Source organism: Aedes albopictus, chromosome 2, assembly GCF_035046485.1.
Source record: "Aedes albopictus strain Foshan chromosome 2, AalbF5, whole genome shotgun sequence".
NCBI lineage: Eukaryota > Metazoa > Arthropoda > Insecta > Diptera > Culicidae > Aedes > Aedes albopictus.
In genome coordinates, this window is record NC_085137.1 from 254945677 (window position 1) to 254968205 (window position 22529).

At 42.8% G+C, this 22529-nt stretch overlaps 1 protein-coding gene across 1 annotated transcript; it reads right to left on the reverse strand.

Annotated features, from left to right (window-relative positions):
- Positions 1-19547: 19547 nt before the first annotated feature.
- Positions 19548-21999, reverse strand: LOC109428247 (putative gustatory receptor 2a). Its single transcript, XM_062848089.1, has 3 exons — positions 21261-21999; positions 19655-19887; positions 19548-19601 (listed from the first exon to the last, which is right to left on the reverse strand). The coding sequence occupies exons 1-3, from the start codon at positions 21958-21960 to the stop codon at positions 19548-19550; spliced, it is 987 nt and encodes a 328-aa protein (XP_062704073.1). The 5' UTR covers positions 21961-21999.
- Between the last annotated feature and the right edge of the window lie 530 nt (positions 22000-22529).

The following is a 22529-nucleotide window of genomic DNA, read 5'->3' on the forward strand; positions in this document are numbered from 1 at the left end:
ATGGATTCGGTGGAAACAACAACAAAATTTATTTCAGTGTATTTCGCATCATGATCATATATTACACAATCATTGTAGTGAGCTAACCCACCCTAGGCAGCACACGCTAGTCCAAGGACTTCCTCCGCCAAAAATGTGTAGATGGAGCACTTTCGCTCGGCGTCCTTCACTAGTACGAGTACGTCTGATGCAGCCCGCGCCAACTCTCAGATACATGAGCTTAGCATATCGCCTGCAAGACCACCAAGTACCCAGTACCAAAAAAAACTAGCCGAATTTTCCTCCCAAAACCCGTCAAGTTCAATTTTTTGTAACTTTGGCAATTATCAATATTTTTTACTGAAAATTGCACCACTTCATCATCAGTTTAGGGACCGTTCATAAACCACGTAGACTTTTTGGGGGGGGGGGGGGGGAGGTGGGTGGGTCTGGCTAAAGCCTACGCTCCATACAAATTTCAAAATTTTTGTATGGACAAAAGTCTACGGGGGCGGGATGGTGGTGAGTGGGTCTGAGATTGCCAAATTTTGGTTTACGTGGTTTATGAACAGCCCCTTATATTGACAATCTATGGTCAAAATTTCAAATTAATAGAAATTTCATATTTTGAATTATGATAAAATGTGAAAAAATACTATTGAAGAAATCCGTATTTTAGTGAAAAAATAAAGTAGCTTTATGAAAATTTCTTTACAGCGTCAGAAAATATAGGATCCAATTTTCATCCAGTGTACCTTAAAGTAATCAAGTTGGCGGGCATCACTTGATAACGCATTGTAATATATAGTAACGCGTGTAACATCACTTGTTTGCTTAAGTCTTGTATGCACCTGGTAAGAAAAGCACTCCAGAAAAAATCCCTCTAATTACCAAAGGAATTTTGACATCTGATTAGTATGGGAAGAAATGTCACTTTTCCTTGAGGAATAATTGAACGGAATATTTTTCCGCAAGGAAAAGTGACAGCTCCATTTGATTTGCCCGGCAGGCGTTACGAGCGTTACACAATTTTCATTTCTTTCCAGCTGCGGACCGCTCAAGAAATTTTAACAGCGAAATCATTTCTTGACCGTTCCTTGGCCTATCTTTTTCCACAGTACTTATCAGGTGCGTACTACCCTTTTAGTTAGTTTTTACTGTAGTCAACATTTGAAATTCATACACAAAAATTGTCTATTCATTGACAAAGAAAACATTTTTGATTTGCTGATTTAGATCGAGCCCTGAAGAAGGTCCCAACAAGGGCCGAAACGTTGGCGAAGATTTAAAAGAATCAACGCCAGGTTTCTTTGACTGTATTGCCGGAAAATGTCTACGAACAACAACACCAGTCGTGCCACCAACATTACATTGACATATGTTTGTAACGGATTACGCGTAACACACTATGTGCTACGAGTGGGATGTCATATTATAAATAACTAATATACGGAAATATTAATATTAATTGTTTGTTGAAAACTAATAACTAATGGAACGAATTGACGTCGGCTTTTTTGCAGCACCGGTGCTTCATTATGGTCAATAAGGAGTGAAAACTGTGGGCATCCAAATAAAAACTTCAACTTTGACGATGGTTGTGGCCCAAATCACTGGATAACAATTATTCAAATTTTGACCACATCATTCCCTATATATTCTGCCGTTGTAGTGTAATTTTCATAAAGCAACTTCAATTTTTAACTAAAATACGGGTTTTTGTAAATAATATATTGAAAAATCACTTTTTGAATAATCGATTGCTCCTCATCAATTTCATCCAAGTAAGAGGACGATGAGGACGTCACAAGTTGACGTCCAAAATTGAAGTTTACACAGCTAAATAGCGTGCCTCGTCTTCTGACCTTGTGCCTCACCACACACACATTGCTGCCCTCGTTTATGCTTCTTAGTTGTTTTCCACCCGATTATTAGCAGGAAGATGGCATAATTTAAGCGAAACACGTAAATAAAGTCTGATGGAAAAAGCTGCGATATTGTGGTATGAGTAAAGAAGATGGCTGGTGTGGAAATCGAACCGGCGAATGTTCGTTTATGTTACTTAAAATATTAAACAAATATGGCAATTCACACCGGCTTCTGCCAGACGCTGAACAGATTGAATATTTTTATCATCATATAATATACAACACACAGAAGCTAGTTAGGAATTTTTCGTTTCACGAAAAGTTTTTTTCCGAGTCTCACGCTGTGACTTACTCTTTATACACCCAAACGTTTACCACCACTAACCACAAGACCACGAAGCCCACAAAATAAACTAATTAACCACGGCAGACCCCCTTGGGCTGATCATATAGCACAGATACCGGAGAAACGACAAATGAATATAATGTTTATAAAACTAAGAAGAGACCATCGGGTATGTTACAGGTCACACACGATGCCTTGTTGTTTGCAGTTCGGAATGATCAATAAAATTATGCTCTGAATATACCTCATTTGATAGAAAATCTTCAAACTTGATTTATTTCAATTTTCACCGATAGAATATTTTGAACTAAAGCTTTTCTGAAAGGTTAGACCAAAAGCTGAAACCCTATGGAAAAAGATTTTAGGTTCATGCAAGTTCGATAATAGTTAGGTTCCTGGTATGCGTGCTCCCATTTCGCTCCGAATTTCTGTCGCTGTCGGCTTTGACGACATCGACGATGAAGCTCCACGTTGGACATCCAGCTGTGAGGCCACCAGGTACGAATTATATACCGCAGGCATTCATTGATGAAGGTCTGCAACCGTTGAGTGTTCTCCACTGATACACATCAAGTTTCACTGGCGTACAGCAGCACAGATTTCACGTTCAAGTTGAAAATTCGGATTATAGTGCGCCGACTTATCTGATTGTTTTTCCAAACATTTCTTAAACTCGCAAAAGCAGCTATCCTTCTTGATCCGTGCACCTTTATCGATCTTGGTGCCGCCATCGGCCGCCATTTGGCTACCGAGATATTGGAACCTTGCAGCATTCTCCACGGCTTGCCCAGCTACCATAGAGCTGGAAGGGTTCACCGTGTTTACATCCAACGAGTTGACGTTGATGGTGAGACCTGCCGCCGAGGAGCGATTGACAAGATCATCGAGCTTTCTCTGCATATCAGAGCGCCGTTGAGCTAGGGGAACAACGTCATCAGCCAATTCGAAGTCAATTAGGTGCTCCATTGTAACGGGCTGCCATAGTAATCCACAATTTGGTGAACGATCAATCGCACCTACCAGGATCTGGTCGTTTACAATGAGGAACAGTTGCGGGGTTAGCATACATCCTTGCCTCTTTGGGATCGGACAAGACGCCGTTGTGCAATACTCTGCACGAAAATACCTTGTACTGTGCTTCAATGAGGCCGATGGTTTTCTCAGGGACACCCTTGTGCCTGAGGGCTTCCCACGTGTTTGTTTATTTATTCCTTCGGAAATTCCTCCCAGATTTTTTTCAAGAATTATTCCAGGTTCATTTCATTTATTTAGTTAACATCAAATTCATGATAATACTGAATCAACAATTTGCCGCCATACTACTCGATTTGCAGCTGCAGCTCTCCAACGTCGATCACGCCCAACACTCGCCAGATCACGCTCCACCTGGTCAGCCCATCGTGCTCTCTGCGCTCCACGCCTTCTTGTGTCAACCGGATCAGTTGCAAACACCAGCTTTGCAGGGTTGTTGTCCGGCATTCCTGCAACATGCCCTGCCCACCGTATCCTTCCGGCTTTGGCCACCTTCTGGATGCTGGGTTCGCCGTAAAGTGCAGCGAGCTCGTGGTTCATCCTTCTCCGCCACACACCGTTCTCCTGCATGCCGCCAAAGATCATCCTTAGCACCCGTCGCTAGAAAACTCCGAGTGCTTTCAGGTCCTCCTCGAGCATCGTCCATGTCTCGTGTCCGTAGAGAACCACCGGTCTTATTAACGTCTTTTACATGGTAAATTTGGTGCGGGGGTGAATTTTTTTTGACCGCAGTTTCTTCTGGAGCCCATAGTAGGCCCGACTTCCACTGATGATGCGCCTTCGTATTTCACGGATCACGTTATTGTGGCCGTTAGCAAGGAACCGAGGTAGACGCATTCTCCTACCACCTAGAAAGTGTAAATTTCCGCACTACAGTTTCGGCCGATTGCCGCAAAATTGCCTCCAGCCTGTTTTGGATGACACGTGCTTGCCACCCGGTTGCTGCGATGCGAAAGAGGGCGATCGTCGGCGGCGCGGTCTCTCTTGTCCGACCGGCTCGAGTCTTCGTGTCGCTGACGACCGACGACGTGCGCGTCGCGACGTCGCGATGTCTGATGGAGCGCGAATATTGTTGCCGCGGTTGGGTCGCGGTGTTCGATGATGCGCGAATGCTGACGATTCGCATCTCTGCGCATAGAGTGCTAAACTGGTATGCCACAGAAAGTATCCCCGTCTATCGTAACATTGCTGCCAATGCTTGTCCTGTCTCGCTCAGTCCCACCTACCAGCATGTACTTTGTCTTAGCCGCAGTCCGACGTTTGCTGCATCACGTTTCATGCGGGTGTACAGTTCTGCCACCGTTCCAAATGTTCTAGCAATAATATCCATGTCATCCGCAAAACAGACAAATTGGCCGGATTTCGTGAAGATCGTACCCCGGCTCGTCGCATAGCACCTTCCAGGGCGATGTTGAATAGTAGGCAGGAAGCCCATCACCTTGTCGTAGTCCCCGTCGAGATTCGAATGAACTGGATAGTTCACCCGAAATCCTCACGCTGTTCTGCACACCGTCCATCGTTGCTCTTATCAGCCTGGTAAGCTTACCAGGAAAGCTGTTCTCGTCCATAATTTTCCATAGCTCTGTGCGGTCGATACTGTCGTATGCTGCTTTGAAGTCGATGAACAGGTGATGCGTTGGGACCTGGTATTCACGGCATTTCTGGAGGATTTGCCGTATGGTGAAGATCTGGTCCGTTGTCGACCGGCCGTCGATGAAACCGGCTTGGTAACTTCTCACGAACTCATTTACTTTAGGTGAAAGACGACGGAAGATGATCTGGGATAGCACTTTGTAGGCGGCATTCAAAATGGTGATCGCTCGAAAGTTCTCACATATTAATTTGTCGTCTTTCTTGTGGATGGGACAGATTATTCCGTCCTTCCACTCCTCCGGTAGCTGTTCGGTTTCCCAGATCTTGACTACTAACTGGTGCAGACACGTGGCCAACTTTTCCGGGCCCATCTTGATGAGTTCTGCTGCAATACCGTCCTTACCAGCCGCTTTGTTGTTTTTGAGCTGGTAGATGGCATCCTTAACTTCCCTCAGCGTGGGAGTTGGTTCGTTCCCGTCCTCTGCTGCACCAACATAGTCATTTCCTCCGCTGCCTTGGTCCTTCGTGCCTACATTCTCTTCGCCATTCAGGTGCTCGTCGAAGTGCTGTTTCCACCTTTCGATCACCTCACGTTTGTCCGTCAGAAGGCTCCCGTTCTTATCCCTGCAGATTTCGGCTTGCGGCACGTAGCCTTTGCGGGATGCGTTGAGCTTCTGGTAGAACTTACGTGTTTCTTGTGAACGGCACAGCAGTTCCATTTCCTCGCACTCCGCTTCTTCCAGGCGGCGCTTTTTCTCCCGGAAGAGACGGGTCTGCTGCTTCCGCTTCTGTCTGTATCGCTCTACATTCTGTCAGGTTCCATGCTGCAACATTACCGCCCGCGCTGCATCCTTCTCCTCCAAAACCGCTCTGCACTCCTCGTTGAACCAATCGTTTCGTCGACTCCGTTCTACGTATCCGATAGTGCTCTCGGCTACGTTGTTGATGGCTGCTTTGACTGTACTTCAGCAGTCCTCTAGAGGGGCCACATCGAGCACACCCTCGTCCGGTAACGCTGCCTCGAGATTCTGCGCGTATGCGGAGGCGACATCTGGTTGCTTCAGTCGCTCTAGATCGTACCGGAGCGGCCGCCGGTACTGTACATTGTTAATAACGGAGAGTTTTGGGCGCAGTTTAACCATCACCAGGTAGTGATCAGAGTCGATATTAGCGCCACGATAGGTCCTGACGTCGATAATGTCGGAGAAGTGCCGTCCATCAATCAGAACGTGATCGATTTGCGATTCCGTTTACTGTGGTGATCTACAGGTGTAACGATACGGGAGGCTGTGCTGGAAAAAGGTGCTACGATACGAATGGCCATGTTCTTGGAGGCGGTGAAATCGATGAGGCGTAGGCCATTTTAGTTCGTCACCTGGTGGGCGCTGAACTTTCCAATCGTCGGTCTGAATTCCTCCTACCTGAGCGCTTAGATCCCCTATGATGATCTTGACGTCGTGGTTTGGGCAGCGGTCGTACTCGCGTTCGAGCTGCGCGTAAAATGCGTCTTTGTCATCATCAGTGCTTCCGGAGTGAGGCCTGTGCACGTTTATTATGCTAATGTTGAAGAATCGGCCCTTGATCCTCAACCTGCACATTCTTTCGTCGATCGGCCACCAACTGATCACGCGCTTCTGCATGTCGCCCATCACTATAAAAGCTGTTCCCAGCTCACGTGTGTTGCTGCAACTCTGGTAGATGGTATGATTACCTCTAAATGTGCGCACCATAGATCCTGTCCAACACACCTCCTGCAGCGCTACGATTCCGAAGCCGCGGTCCTTCAGTATTTATATCGGCGAGTATGCGGATACTCCCAATGAAGTTGAGAGATCTGCAGTTCCACGTACCGAGCTTCCAGCAATCGCAAGTCCCTTTTCGTCACTGTGGTCGTCGTCATTGGTATCGGTTCGCATTCTTCTCTTGTTGATTTCCCGGTGCTAGTCTTTTTTACGGCTGGCTCGCAGGGTCTGACACCAACCCACTAACCCAAGGAGCTGGGCTTTCCTTCCCGGAAGTTACGGGTTCTGCATTGGCATTTCATGCAACTACAGTGCTAAATAGCTAGGCTCGAGCGCCAGTCTTCGCCGGGGGTGTTGTTTTTCATGGCCGCCCAGGAGATAATATTTTACCTGAGCTTCCATCCCAGCGTTCCATTGATCTTCTATGCTTCTACCTTCCTGAATATCCGCCGCACAGTTCTCTAGCTCCTCGACAAAGGGTCAGTGTCCGATTTTCTGCTCCTGTCGATGGATCCTACCAACGCGCAACCGGATCTCACCGATTAGGAGAGAATGGTCGCTCTCCTTATCGACTCACCGTTTTGGTCATTATTGCCATTCGTTATTTGTTGGCGGAATTGAGTAAGACACGGTTCGTCCAAGAAATTGTGTTAAATACTCCACATGAGTACCACCTTAAAGGTAATGATGGTATTCGACATTCGTCCACCTCGGATACTTCCTAATGGCTGACAACAATGTAAGTCATGAAATAGGCAAGCGGATATATCATCAATTCATGCCTGCCATGCAGTTGAAGCAACGTGCTGTGAATCAAGATGAAGCTGAAAATCAGATATCTCAAAACATTTACATTCGCAAGATCTAAACCAAATATATTTATAAAATTCTGTAATTACAATGAAGTTGAAGGTTTAATGTTTGCACGATCGGCCATCTGTGTAAGAAATGCGACTGAAGCTAAAACACTGCAGCAGATCTAAAAATCTAAATAATCTTAAATATGTTTTATTATCTCAGTTACAATTGATATGTACCTCGAACATCGTGCTATAAGTATAACCAAACATTCCGTATCCTGTCAGCTGGGCTTGATTCCATTGGATGCGAAGATAACAGTTTTCAATCTGTAAGTTGTACGATAAATATATCCATCTTTAATACAGTCGTTTTAGAAAGTTCCTCACCGTTTGCCAGTGGAAATTACTTTTTATCTGAAAAGACAAACTGATCCCATGGCTCATGCTTTGGATATTACGTCGAACTTCATACATGTGTTCAACTGCGCGAAAGTTGATCACCAAGCAAATGAATTTTGATGATAAGCTCAATGATAGAACTGTTAGGAGGCAAATTTGAAGGATTATTTCTTAAGCTGAACCATTTTGCAAAATATCAAAATAATGATTCATAATCACTTACATATCGACTGTAATAAAAGACCATTGAGTACTCTGAAAATGATCCAATACGAATCAGTCAAGAGGTGAGCCTGTTCCCTTACTTTGATAACAAACATGGAGAATCCAACTATCCTGTTGAGGGTCAAAATTGTATGGTCGAGTCTTGTACACACATCAGCTACACTACGTAATTCATCTTTCATAATGTGAACTTCGTTAGACAGACTATTAAGTAAAACTAGAACACTACTTTGAGACTTGATGAATTCCATATGGCTCTCCGCCATTTTTAGGTAATGAACGATTAATTTAGTGTAAAACAATATAAGAAACTGGCGCAAATGAGTCAGTGCAAAAATGATTAAGAAAACCAAAGTGAAATTAGTGGCACGAGTGTCCACTGCAATAACAAGTGCATAGAAAAAATCCCATATTATGAGATATGCGAAAAATGATAAATTAATTCTCCAAAACTCATTCAGTACTTCTTTTTCATTACGGCCCCATGCTGTCATCCACCTGCAAACACAATTCTTAATCGTCTGAAGTTCATTCCATAAGCTAATAAATCCGCGTCGATGATAAAAAGATTCCGCTAGGAAGCAAAAATAGACACCAAAATTTACCACAAACTTGGTGAAATCTACAATATGCCCTAATTTATTTTCACTGAAAAGAATACTGTGTTGAAAAATATAAATAAGTGTTGTCAATATAATTCCGCCTACAATGTTAGCCAGCCAATAAACTAGCCAACGCCTATTCTTCTGATTACCATCAATAGTAAAGCAATGATAGCCAAAGAGTTGGAAAAGCTTATGTATACGTCTGTAAAGGACAGAAATTCTCGCCATGGGACATTGAATGTTCGAAGTAATACTCAAAACGTGATAGATTGCCAAACAACGAATGATTGCAGTACGAGAACTGCAAGGGCGTTGTTACATTTGCTTGTCCATTAATATTTGATGGACTTTTAAATAATAACTTTTTCAATTTAATTAAGAGGTTTCTCATTGACAACCTGTTTACCCGTTCTAGATTGGCTCGCTTCTACAGATACGTAAACATTTTATGTAAATAATCTTAACTTTATTTGTATGTTATGCCTGTATTATACTTATTAATTAACCTTTTGGAGCCGGTGTTTTTCACCAGTTTCCGAGTTTTCTTCCCTTCGCCATACTTACCGTACCTTTCCGGTCAGACTAAGGCCTGAGTGTTCTCTCTGCTGTACGTATGAGTCGTCTCCATTCTGCTCGATCCATGGCTGTGTGTCTCCAGTTCCGCACTCTGCGAAGGGTCCGCAAATCGTCCTCCACTTAATCGACCCACCTAGCTCGCTGCGCTCCACGTCTTCTTGTACCGGTCGGATGCCTCTCGAGAATCATTTTAGTCGGGTTGCTATCCGATATCCTGATAACGTGACCCGCCCACTGGTAGCCTCCCGATTTTCGCGGTGTGAACGAAGGTTGGTTCTCTCAGCAGCTGATACAGTTCGTGGTTAATTCGCCTTCTCCCAGTCCCGTCTTGCTTCGTGCCCATAGAGGACTACCGGTCTAATCAGCGTTTTGTAGATAGTTAACTGGTATTTCTGCAAAACCTGGCGGATGGCAAACATCTGGTCCGTTGTAGCGCGTTCACCCATGAATCCAGCCTGATGTTGCCCCACGAACTCTCTTGCTCGGTGATAGACGGCGGCATAAAATTTGAGAGAGTATCTTCTAAGCAGCACTCAGTAGTGTGATCGCGCTATAGTTCCCACAATCCAACTTGTCTCCCTTCTTATAGATGGGATACACGATATCTTCCATCAATTCTTCCGGTAATACTTCCTCCTCCCAAATCTTGGTAATGACCCAGTGTAGTGCTCTTACCAGTGCTTCTCCACCGTATTTTAAAAGCTCGCTTACTAGTTGATCTGCTCCAGTCGCTTTGTTGGTTTTTAGCCGTCCAACCATCTTCAAGCATAGCTACGCCAAGCTGCTCTTCCGTGTTGGTAGGGCCTCTTCTAACTGCTGCGCGTAATCTTGAGCCACTTCTACGTTACGCAGCTGCTCGATGTTGAACCGTGATGTACGACTTCGACACGCTGTAATAACTGTCGGAAGTTTGGAGCGTTTGAATACAGCAACTAGGTAGTGATCCGAATCTATATTCGTACTACGGTATGTGCGGACATTGGTTATATCCACGAAAAATTCACCGTCGATTAGAACGTGGCCGATTTGGTTTTCTGTTTGATGGTCGGGTGATCTCCAGGTGGCTTTGTGGATATCTTCGCGGGGGAAGAAGGTGCTTCAGACTATCATACCACGGGAGGCTGCAAAGTTTACGCATCGCTGACCGTTATCATTCGACACTGTGAAGATGATGTTTCGCCCGGTTTTCGGTCTGTACATTTCCTCCCTTCCTACCTGCGCGTTCATGTCACCGACAACGATTTTCACGTCACGCGGCTCTAACTGCGCGTAGAACGCTTCTTTTTTTTTCACCAGCGGGCAGTGCACGTTGATGATGCTATAGTTGGAAAAACGGCCCTTAAATTTCAAAATGCACATCCTTGCGTTGACCGGCTGCCACCCGATCACACGTTGTCGCATCTTGCAAAACACTATAAATCCTGTTCCCAGTTCATTGGTGGTGCCACAGCTTTGATAGAATGTAGCCGCTCGATGCTCCCTTTTCCACACTATCTGTACAGTCCAACAAAGCTCTTGCAACGTCACGATATCGATGTTGCGGGGATGTAGTCCGTCGTAGATTATCCTGTAACATCCTGCGGATCCAAGTGAATTGCAATTTCGAAGTTTCCAATCGTAGACCACTTTTCATCGCGCGGGTCTTTGCCTGTCGTATCGAGTCGTATTTTCTCCTATGTTATTCGTAAAGGGGATTTTTACGGGTAGCCTATTGGGCGTACGCCAACACTCCTGTCTCGCTGGAGGGCCATCGTGCTAGTTCTGTTTAGCGTCCCAACCAATATTGGGACGACCATGTTGATGGGGCTACCACCTTGGATCTAACTTTGCGTGGGGCAGCATTTCTTACTCAGCCGCTGGATGCCAAAACAGACGCTCTTTGAGCCGAACCTCCTTGGTGAACAGACGCTCGCTCAGGTCGTACCTCCTCAATCATGCTGGTGTCAGGAGGACAACACTGCCAAGGCTGCACTACCAGCTAAGCATACAACTCTTAGCTGGCGGTCTTTGTCATCGCTTGACCCATGGAAGCATGAGGTAGGGACTTGTGATGACCAGGAGCTATGTTTTGCAGCCCCCTTCCTATTTCATCACCTTTCCCTTTCCTAATCCCATTCCATCCCTTGTCCCCTTCTCCCTCAGGTTAATGATGAAATAGGCTTATATGTATGGCGATGGCACAAATGTCCCAAATTGAGGATAAAGTGCCTCTGGAGCCGGCCTTCTGATACCTGATACCTGATAACTGCAGATATATGCAGTCAGTCTAAGCTAATCTAAACTAATAGTACCAAAGTTATTCCATCAACGCTTGCTCGTTGGCTGTGTATAGCAGAATGGTGCAGACATGTTGCAAGAATGCTCAGTAATAACCCTGGGAAATACGGGAATTCTTCGAAAAAAAACTTGCAGCTGTTATGTTGCTTATAACGTTTACTCGAATTCTCGATTTACGCAGTATTTAACTCATCACAACTCTATTAGTAGCGGTTGTTAAACTAACACTCCTTCCATTTTCCTATCCTTTGGCTTTTTCAAGATTGATGATCCCTTACCAGTTGCGCCAGGAGCGACTCCAGATTCCGATGAAAAAAGTGAGATATGCTATGACGGAGACTAGTATCTGTAAAATATAACAAGTTCAAAAACTTTACGTCCATAGTCTCTATTACTCACCGAAGCTATCGTATTGTAGGACATTTCAATACAGCCCGCTGCTTGGAATTTATTTTCTAGCATGTTAAATTGGTGAATGCAACATAAGGACTGGAAAAAAGGGTGTTAAATATGGTTACTCGACTATTCAAAATTCCTACCAGTTGATGAAAGTAGTTCTCGTAATGATTTAAATAAAATTTCTGGCTTTCCATTTTCGTTACAGTCATCCGATGAACTTTTCTTAATTCTTCGAAATATGTCATTACCATCGATAAGCTTAAAGCGTTACTTACTAAGGGAAGTAATTGAACTGTAAATACAAAACTTTCGTAAAAACACTGCTGAGCAAATCCAACGATGATAACTCACAAACAGTAAAGATCCTGTTATACAAAGTAATGGAATGTACGAACCAATAAGAGTTGGCAAGCATATCAAAATGCCATACTGTAACCATGAGTAATAAAGATTTGCCGAAAACTATTTGGAGTTGTTCAGTCAAAAAGAATATCTGCAAGTGTAACTCTTTAACGGTATGTAAATGAGATTGTAAGTTTATATTGTTCTTATACATCTGGATTTGCATTCCTAGTTCTTTTGATAACATTGTAATCAGGTGGACATAGAGAATTATTTGAAAATGTCTAAATCTAATCAAAATTTTGATGAAAGCCAATTCAAAAATAGCAATCATTGTGTAATAATCATCCAAAGCTGCCACTAAAATAAAAACTACGTTAAGAATCAAACTAAGTGGTACGACTAATAAGAAAAGCAGCGTGTATGTTCGGTGAAAATCATTTAACATCATTTGAAGGAGATTCACCGGTGTAAGGCAAGATATTCGCTCATACAATCCTTCAATATTAATCCAAAACGAATGAAAGCGACGGCTGTTGTACCAAGCATCAATCAGAATCAAAATGTAAGTAAAACAATACGCTGAAAGTTTGCAAACATCGTTCAAAGGTCCAAAATGGCTCGTGAGCTGCGGAATTCTTGTAAAACAAATAAGGGCCAAAATCACTAGGGTCACAATAATAATGAACGAGAATCCAAATATTGACCGATCTTCGTGCAGACTGTAGTCGTATCCCAGCCAACCGTAAAAACGCAAGAATGAAATGAAAATACTTTTTATTCGATTCATCTGATAAATTGAACTGAGCGGTATTTTTATAACACCGCATTTCCGCCAACCGGTAATCCACCAATTGGATTAGATTGTTATCGTAGGTTAGCGCTACACGTAATGTAACAAATCGAATTAATGGCAACAAACATAAGTTAATGACATCAATCAACCCTATCAGCCTCTGAAAGATTGCATAGTCTACCATGCTTTGAAATAAAACTGTCGACCGTATGATCTGCTAAAATTGCACTTTGAGGTTAAATAGAGTGTCTCAATCCTTGTTTGGATTTATTTGGATCGAAGTATAGTTGGCAAGCCCGTGCACAAAAGGGGGAGGGGGCTGGTGTTGGGTGTTGATGAACTTGACAAGTTTGTTCTACAAAACATGACATAAAAACCAAGTCATTTTGTCTCATTATGAAATATTCACGAATATAACCACATAACAGTCACACTGAGAATACACACTGGCTTCATAGCGTACCGCCAATCATATGTTGGTCTAATTATTTTTACAAATCTTCGCCCAGCATAGAAGAATAGCTGTAGAAGATTTCATTGCTAAAGGATTAATTTTGAGTTTATGGCTAATTCTTGAAATTTAAATCCTTTCCCATATTAACGCAAGTTGCAAACTTTGAGCTCCATTTTCTCCAATGCCTTCTTTTGACGAATGTGACTGTTATGCAGTTATGGGCAGTACAGTCTACGAGGGGGAAGGGGGTCTGAGTTTTCCAACAATGAGTCTACGTAGTTTATGGACAGCGCCTATACAGACTGTTCGATAGCATACAAAATTCAATGGACCCTTTTGAATTGCGTTGCACTTCAGCCTTTCTTCCGTTATGGGGGTTCGGCTTCTTCAGAACTTAGTTCACTTAGAACACAAATGTACTACTTAGACTATGTATATTCACGAAACACGATTAAGGTTCTTCTTACAACTATCTTTAGCACTTTATTTATTGATTTTCAACACACAAAAAACTTCCTCGATTAAATATTACGACAAATGTCAACAACACAATTGTGGACGAACAAAATGAATCAGTTGGGCACGTATTGTGTCTAGACCGCACGACCGGTTGTGACAGAGGATCGAGATAAAGTCGGGATCTCATCGTGATTGCCCTCAAATCCTCCTGAACTACAGGACCAACCAGCATGGCATCGTTCAAAGAAACTCCACTAGTGCTTTTGCACGAAGCATCGAAGACGACGCGGACCTTGGTGGTGGTGCTATCTTCTTTAACCCTTATGTGGCCGGCAGGGTACCCGGGTACCCAGCACCCATTTAAAATACACGGTGTAGAAAAAAGCAAAAAGTTTGCCGGCCACATAACGGTTAATCACTGGATGATGAGGGATGTAGTAGGCAGTTCCAGATACTGTTTCCATGTTTTGAATTCGCTCCATGTAGCCTAACTCCTCGTACTCATCCATAAACTTCATGTATTCGTCGGCTAACTGCTGGTCTCGTCCAAGTCGGCTCTCGATCAAGCGAAAACGATGAAATGCAGTGCGTTTATTGTGTTCTACCTTCCTCAGAACGTCTTCCTTGAACGGTATGCGCACCATGTACCGCCAGTGTTCTCCGCAAACAGTAGTTTCAGAGAAGAACTTTTCGCAATAGGCTTCAGTGGCAGAAGGAACAATTGTCGAGTCATCCTCAATCGCCCAGAAACGCTCCATGTTACGTTGTAGCTGGGTAGTACTGGCGACGTTGCAAACTACAGATGACCTTGACTGCCCTTGACATGTTTTTCCGCTGATTATCCAACCGAAAACGGAATTCACGAGACAAGGAAGCGACTCGCCCAATGGAATGCGTCCCGCTACGCTAAACAAGTCAAAAAACACTTCCGCTCCAAGCACAACATCAATGGTCCCAGCTTGGTAAAAAGACGGATCGGCTAACTGAATTCCTATTGGAAGCGACCAGCTCGATGCGTCAACAGAGATCGATGGCAAATCGACGGTAACCTTGGGAAGGACGAATGCTTCAATTGTAGCGCTGTAATTGGAAATCCTTGATTTTATCGTGGACTGGAACTTGCAGCGGCCCTCGGTGGCCGTTTCACCGATCCCTACTATCGGCAAATTAACTCTGCTTCGAGAAACCTGCATTCGCTGTGCTAGTCGCTCCGTTGCGAAGCAACATTCGCTGTCTGAATCCAGCAAGGCGCGTACTGGATGCTCGTTCCCACTGTTGTCCGCCATGACGATGATCGCTGTAGCCAACAGGACCGTCACTCGTGCTTTATCTTGAGAAGTGCAGCTGGTGATGCCCGTGTACACTGCGGGCGTGGATGAGAATGGTTCGTCATTGCTGGATGGCTGGTTTGATTGAATGACGGCTGCTGGTTGGCTGTTGCCCTCCGGTCTTGTAGCGTAGCACAATAGTGTGTGATGTCGTCCTCTGCATTGATCTTGCCGTCCTCGATGACTGATCTTGCCGACGGGATTATCATTTCTCACCGGTTGATCTGCGTTCAGAAACCGGGCTTACTAGGTCAGTTAATCCATCGTAGAAACCTTGACCCGAACACGAATGAAGCGAATGGTGGTTGATCTGCCCTGTGCAGAAACCTCGAAGAATGTGGCGTGGTTGATCTACGTTGGAAACCGCTAGCGTCACGACGGTGATAACGTTTGACTTGCTTGATGCACGATGACGATGGCTTGGTAGTTGATCCGATTGACAAAACGTGGTGTGGTAGTTTGATCGTGGTTTGCTTCCGATTCCGATTGATTGCTTCCGTGTATATGCGAATCCGTGTATGCGATTCCGTTCCGTTTCCAGAAGATGGTTGATAGCTGATAGCTTGCGTTGTTGACTGCCCATCGGGACCACTCGACCGATGCCAAGATCAGGCTGACAGTCAGACAGCTCGTTGGGGTTAATTGACGACATCCGTTACGATTCTTATTGGCGCATGGGTTGACTTAACTGAGATGAATTCCTGTCGACGTCCGTATCCGACTTCACACTCCGTAACTCTCCAGCGAGGGCTTTCCGTAGGGTTGGTTGGGCGGATTCCTCTCGACGCCCAATCCGGCTCGAAGGACCATGTTCGATTGCTCGGGAGATCAGTCGACTCGAATGTGCTTCAGTGGACGACGACGACGACGACGGTTACGACAAACAGAGAACAAACTGACGGTTTGAACTATTTGATTTTATTTGAACTTCCCCAAACAGGCAGCGTGCCTGCTGGGGAGACGACTATTGCTATACAACTTTGTACATGTCTGATTCGAGCTTAACAATAGGTTCGCAGGTTCAGAGGCATAAATCTGACGAACAAAGCATCGAACTAAGCCGCACTTGTTTTTCCTGGCTTTGCTCATTTGCAGAAAGAGGCAGCTTTTACAAATCGAGCGCATTTGTTTACGAATTTTCAAGATTGGTGCTCTTGAAAACGTGAGTAGGGGACCAAGTCGGCCATTGTGGCAGCCATGTTTGTATTCTCTGAAGTTTCTCCTTAAGCTACTCGCGGTTGCGAGAGTAGCGGTCTCCATACTACTGTATGGGAGAGTACCCACAGGTTTATGTGGCTTAGAATGGTCAGCGCATACCGCGCGGTCTCAATGAACGCGGTATGTGTGCTAGCGGGCATGATGCCCATAGCACTAGTAGTGGTGGCAGAGGACAAGAAGAGCAACTCTGCCGTGTTGCAGATATGGGATTAGTAATGGATCTACAGATTGTTCAGTAATTATACAAGAATTTTCTCCACACTATTTTCGCATAAAAGCAGTGAAGAGAATTGTCAGACAAAAGGGGCACAAAACAAGCAACAAAGAAGGCGCGGCGATTTTTCTTTATCCCAACTGGTAACAGATAATGACATGATCTCGAAAATTTTTGTTGCAGACAAAGCGGAAGCTGAATTTGTTGCGTACTTTTCAACTCGTGAATAATCAATTATTACTAACCCAAAATCGAACTTTTTTGATGATACATCTTCAGCAGCATTGCAGTGTTTATCGACTCGAAGTTACCGCTTGAAAATCACAATGCACGCCTTAAAAATCTCTAAACTCGTGGTGCACGAACTTTGTCCTGTTTTGTTTAAGTTGGGACAAACCTATGTCGCATTGGGTAGAATGTCGCAACAAATTCAGGTTGCGACATTGTCATTATTGTTGCGCGATGGTTGAATTTTGATTTACTGCATAAAAGTAATTTCTTCAGAGAATCATTCAAACGATTGTCAAAGTTAGTTTAGGAGAGTTCATTTTATCAATACTGAGAAAAAAGTGCTGCCCCTACTATCTGTAATTGCTACTTCCTCCACTCTAATCCCCACTTCGATATATCAGTATATTGGTTATTGACAAGTGAGTGATGTTTGATATTTGCATGATTGACAATGCAAAAGTGCAAAAACACAACACATACCACATTTGCTTTGCAGCCTCTGCCATGGAGGCTTTATCAATCTTCCGACCGTTCATTACCTTTTTCACAAAGCTAACACTGCAACCAAGTTTACAACCTTTCAAAACTAACGATATTCACCGAAGCAAAGGTTCCTTACAATTTCAACTAGTAACCCAGAGTATTCTTCATCTGATTTTCATCGTTGGCGCCATTTACGTAACACTCAACAGCCGATGGAGAATCCTGTACGCCGATGACTACAACGGTCACATACTGGGGGCTCTATCGATGATCGTTGTGTTTTTGACTCATGGTTTCAGCATTTTGGAAATACTGGTCTCGTTGGAACCGAATCGAGACTTGTGGATCGCCTTCCAAGATATCGAGAACAGATTGGTGGAAATCGGCTGTAAACAACTGCTTAGAACGTTTTTGCGGAAGTTGTATCTACGGTACTTTATAAATTTATTCATTTCTGTGGCCTTATACGTAATTGCATATGCGGTTAATCTATATGTAACCACCCTGGACAATGTGAAGTTGATTCATTTGTTGCTTGTATTTAACGGGTCTATCATTCTTACCTGTTTTCGTTTGGCACTAATTGAATTACACGTTCGGGCCCTTTCCTGCTACATGGCGACCATGAATGTTGAACTTAAAAACGTTGTCGAAGCCACAGAGTATGGCAAAAAGTTGAACAATTTCCAGTACAACTACAAAACTTATCGAAAAGTGGCAATTTTGAACGACTGCTATGGGAAATGTTCCGAAGCGCTGGATCAGATGAAGAACATCTTTGCGGTTAGTATATTTTGGAACTTTCTGAAGATTAAAGTGTTGATATTGGATGACATCTACTCGCTGGTTTACCAACTTGTTCGTGGATCTTTTTTCGGTGGTACGTTTATATTACTTGCGTTCTGCTAAACCTAATTATACGATTTGTCGACAGAGAACACCATTCTGAGGGTCCCAAATAAAGTGTTTTTCACGAACTGGGTAAACTCGTGTGAAAATTTGTTCGGGAAACAACTGGATTTAATAGAGACGATCAATAAAATTGATGTATCCGGGCACAATAACCCTTTTCGTGATTTGGTAGGATTACTTTGGAATCGATTTACAATCGCTATAACAGTTGATAATTCTTGTCTAGGTGCTACATTTTCAGACGAATCTTAATCACAATAAGTTCAAAATAAGTGCCGCGGGAATGTTCTACCCATCATATGGGTGCATTGCTGAGGTAACCATTGGAAAGAATGTACAGTTAATAGTTTTAATAATTTATTTTTTATTTGCTTTCAGAACGTTATCAGCGGGTTAACTTACGTGACATTTATGGTACAGTTAACAAAATAAACATCCTAAAAATTTCTTAGAAAAACACTATAATGATTTATTGATAAATTTACCTCCTCTCTTAAAGCTTATATACGCTTAAAAGCGCCTTAGTAAGTATTTTTGGATGCAAATCCGAATATGAGGGTAGACTTGAGAATCAAAGAACATTGTTTGAAATTTTACAACTATTAAGTGAGAGCTTCCCCTGTCAATGATCATGTTGCATGTGTGTATCGTGTTGCAGGCACGCACATACTATATGTTTAAGGAAGTCTATAAAATTTCCATGCAGAAATGTTCCTGGACAGAGCGGAAATCGAACCCATCACCCTCAGCATGGTCATGCTGCATATCCACGCCTGAACATCTGTGGTAAGGGCCTTTCCAACAAATCACTTATTTGCTAAATAATTCTACGGAGGAACAATTGCAACTATTGTTTACGTTTTTTTTTTAAGGATTTCGGTCATTCGGACCTAAACTTAAACTAAATGTTTAAAATTGTGTAATTGTGTAATAATTATATTTTAGAACCCATGAAAAAGGCCCCATACGGGCCGAGACATCGGGAAAAATCATAAACCAGTGTTTTTGATTCCCCCAAACGACTACAAAGCCAATATTCCGAAGCACGTATTGTATGTTATCATAAACATGACCAGCTACGCCACGCGTTCCGGAAACTCCTGAAGGTTAAAAGAACTGAATTTCATGATAGTTAAACATTTAAATTGAGATCTCGGAGAATTTCAGACCACGTACTGCAAGAAAAAAACAATGAGGAAGGATTTCGGTTTGTTTGATCGTAATGAAGAAAAGTAGTTTTATATTCATGAATATACTAACATATACAAATTACTTCGACAGTTGAATAAATATTACCATATACGATGTAACTCCGGCCACAATCTGGAAATACACGAATTATTATCTCGGAATATCCTATTTCAAGTTCAGCATACCCTGATAGTCAGCGAATAATCAATTTTCATCAAATTGTACGCAAGAAGTTGCATTGGTTGCTGTTCAACTTGCATTGAGAAGCTATACACAGTGTCGTACAATTCCCGGTTGTTGGTTTTGGGAATCTCATGAAGAATGCTTCCGATTCTGGCTCCAAGTGAGCGAAACCTTTCTGCGGCCGTTAGCAACATCATCAAAATCATCGGTGCTGGGATAAGACACAGAAAGAGTGCTGAAAAAAAAAACATACTTCTATTATTGTATAGGGGAGACTGGGGAGACTTGATCCCTTTTTCTTAATTTGCCTGTAACTTTAAGGGAAAACACAACACTAGATTCTGTTTTCGTACAGAATGGCAGATAAACATCTATTGCAAGTTTATACACAACAGAAGGACTTTAAATTATTGTTAAAGTTTTCAAAACCGTGAGCCGTGAAATTCGGAGGCGCATCATCAGCGGAAGTCGGGCCTACTACGGGCTCCAGAAGAAACTGCGGTCGAGAAAGATTCACCCACGCACCAAATGCACCATGTACAAAACGCTAATAAGACCGGTGATCTTCTACGGGCACGAGACATGGACCATGCTCGAGGAGGACCTGCAAGCACTCGGAGTTTTCGAGCGACGCGTGCTAAGGACGATCTTCGGCGGTGTGCAGGAGAAGGGTGTGTGGCGGAGAAGAATGAACCACGAGCTCGCTGCACTTTACGGCGAACCCAGCATCCAGAAAGTGGCCAAATCCGGAAGGATACGGTGGGCAGGGCATGTTGCAAGAATGCCGGACAACAACCCTGCAAAGCTGGTGTTTGCAACTGATCCGGTTGGCACAAGAAGGCATGGAGCGCAGAGAGCACGATAGGCGGACCAGGTGGAGCGTGACTTGGCGAGCATCGGGCGCGACCGAGGATGGAGAGCGGCAGCCACGAACCGTGTATTATGGAGAGATATTGTTAATTCAGTTTTATCTTGAATTTGATGTAATACTAAATAAATGAAATGAAGATTTCCTTAAATTGTTAAGGATATGTCGTATCTTGAAAATGGGGAGACTTGATCCCCCTTTTCATGGTTTGTACTAAAATAATAATTATCTGACACGTTTTATAATTGAATATACTAGAATTCCGAATAAATAGAGGTTTCCAAATAGAATTGTACTTTTCACATGTATGATGTGTGTGCAATCCTCGAGGGATCAAGTCTCCCCATGTCACTGTTGTATACACTAAGCAACATTAATTGAAATATTAGTATAACAGCCTTATTTGGATAAATACGTTTGATAGTACTTTATTTATACTATGTATTGTGAAATTTTGACACGATTTGGTTAAGTTTTCACAAAGTTATGGAGATTTTTCGGAATCGCCTAAAAGATTTCTGAAAGACTGAAAACAAACCATCAGCCATCAAAAAATAATGCAATACACAATTAAAATCAATTGTAGCCAAAACATTGTCGTCTGTCCAGATGTCGTTTTGGAAAAAATATGCTAGAAGAAAACTGTTTTTGATTCCGAGAAAATATGGGGGGAACAAGTCTCCCCAAGGATCAAGTCTCCTCAGTCTCCCCTACCTAAAATGCTTTGAATAAATACATACCGAAAATTCCTGGAGTCTTCTTCAGACGAGAAAAGTGCATGTATGTCCAGTAAAAGTCACAGGAGAATTGAATGAAATTATTGGCAATGTTTAGAACCTGCGTCCAGGCAAACAACTTGTTGACGGTTCGCATAACACTCCATATTTCACTGTATTGTTTCTTGCATATGAATAAGTTTGAAATATATTCTTCAAGTTTTGACTGATATTCACTATCTTTCTTACGAGACTCCATCAATTCTTCCATCAGCTTCTTAATGCTTAATAATTTGCTCAAAAGCTCCTCCAGCTGTTCATTCAGATAATCAGTATACAAAATATGACACAAATGAATCTCTCTACATATAGTGGATGGATATATGTTACTCAGCCAGAAGTAAACCCACTGATGACTAAATCCTATTCCGTGTATCACATGATATTCGATTAGAATTGTAACAATGTGGTATATCCAAAACTTGATGCAATATTTCCTTATTGCTGGACTGCAGCGGATCAACCCATTGGACGTGTGCTTTGCAAAATATGTCCAAACTTTCGATAATGGCTTATTGTAAATTATTCGGCTCACCAATGCCACCAATACAGTAAACAGCCCAATACTAAACTTCATAATATCATTGACGTGTCCCACAAACGAATGAGCATGGAACACTTGCGAATGGAGTATTATTCCAATAATTGTTAGAGCTACGGTCATCGTTATATGCACAGACCAACAAAAACTGTCGCAAAACGAAAATTTTGACAAAACGTTAGAAGTTGAATTCTTTCTGTAATTGAAAGGAATCAAACAAAATATTTGGAAAATTTTAATGATTAGTCGCAACAGAGCCATGGTTACTACAGTAGTGCCATGCACTTACAAACAGTTATACCTTTTGTATGTCAATGAATGGAACTGTGCTAATCTGACAGTGTCAATCATTAACTGCTATTATTTATTTTTGCACATGCCTAACTAAAGTCATATATAGGTTTACTTTCCCGAGCTGAATTGATTAACAAAATAAGTTTAAATTAAAGCTGAAGAACTAAATTGCATAATTTGTCATTGTTTCTGGTTGTCATTGGTTCTTCCTTCTCCGCCACATCCTACCACACATCGCCGCACATCGTTCATAGCACGCGTCGTTCGAAAACGCCTTGTGCTAGTAGGTCCTCCTCAAGCATAGTCCATGTCTCGTATTCATAGAGGTCCAACGTTCTCATAAGCGTTTTGTTCACGGTGCATTTGGTGTGGGAGAGAATCTATTTTGACCTCAGTTT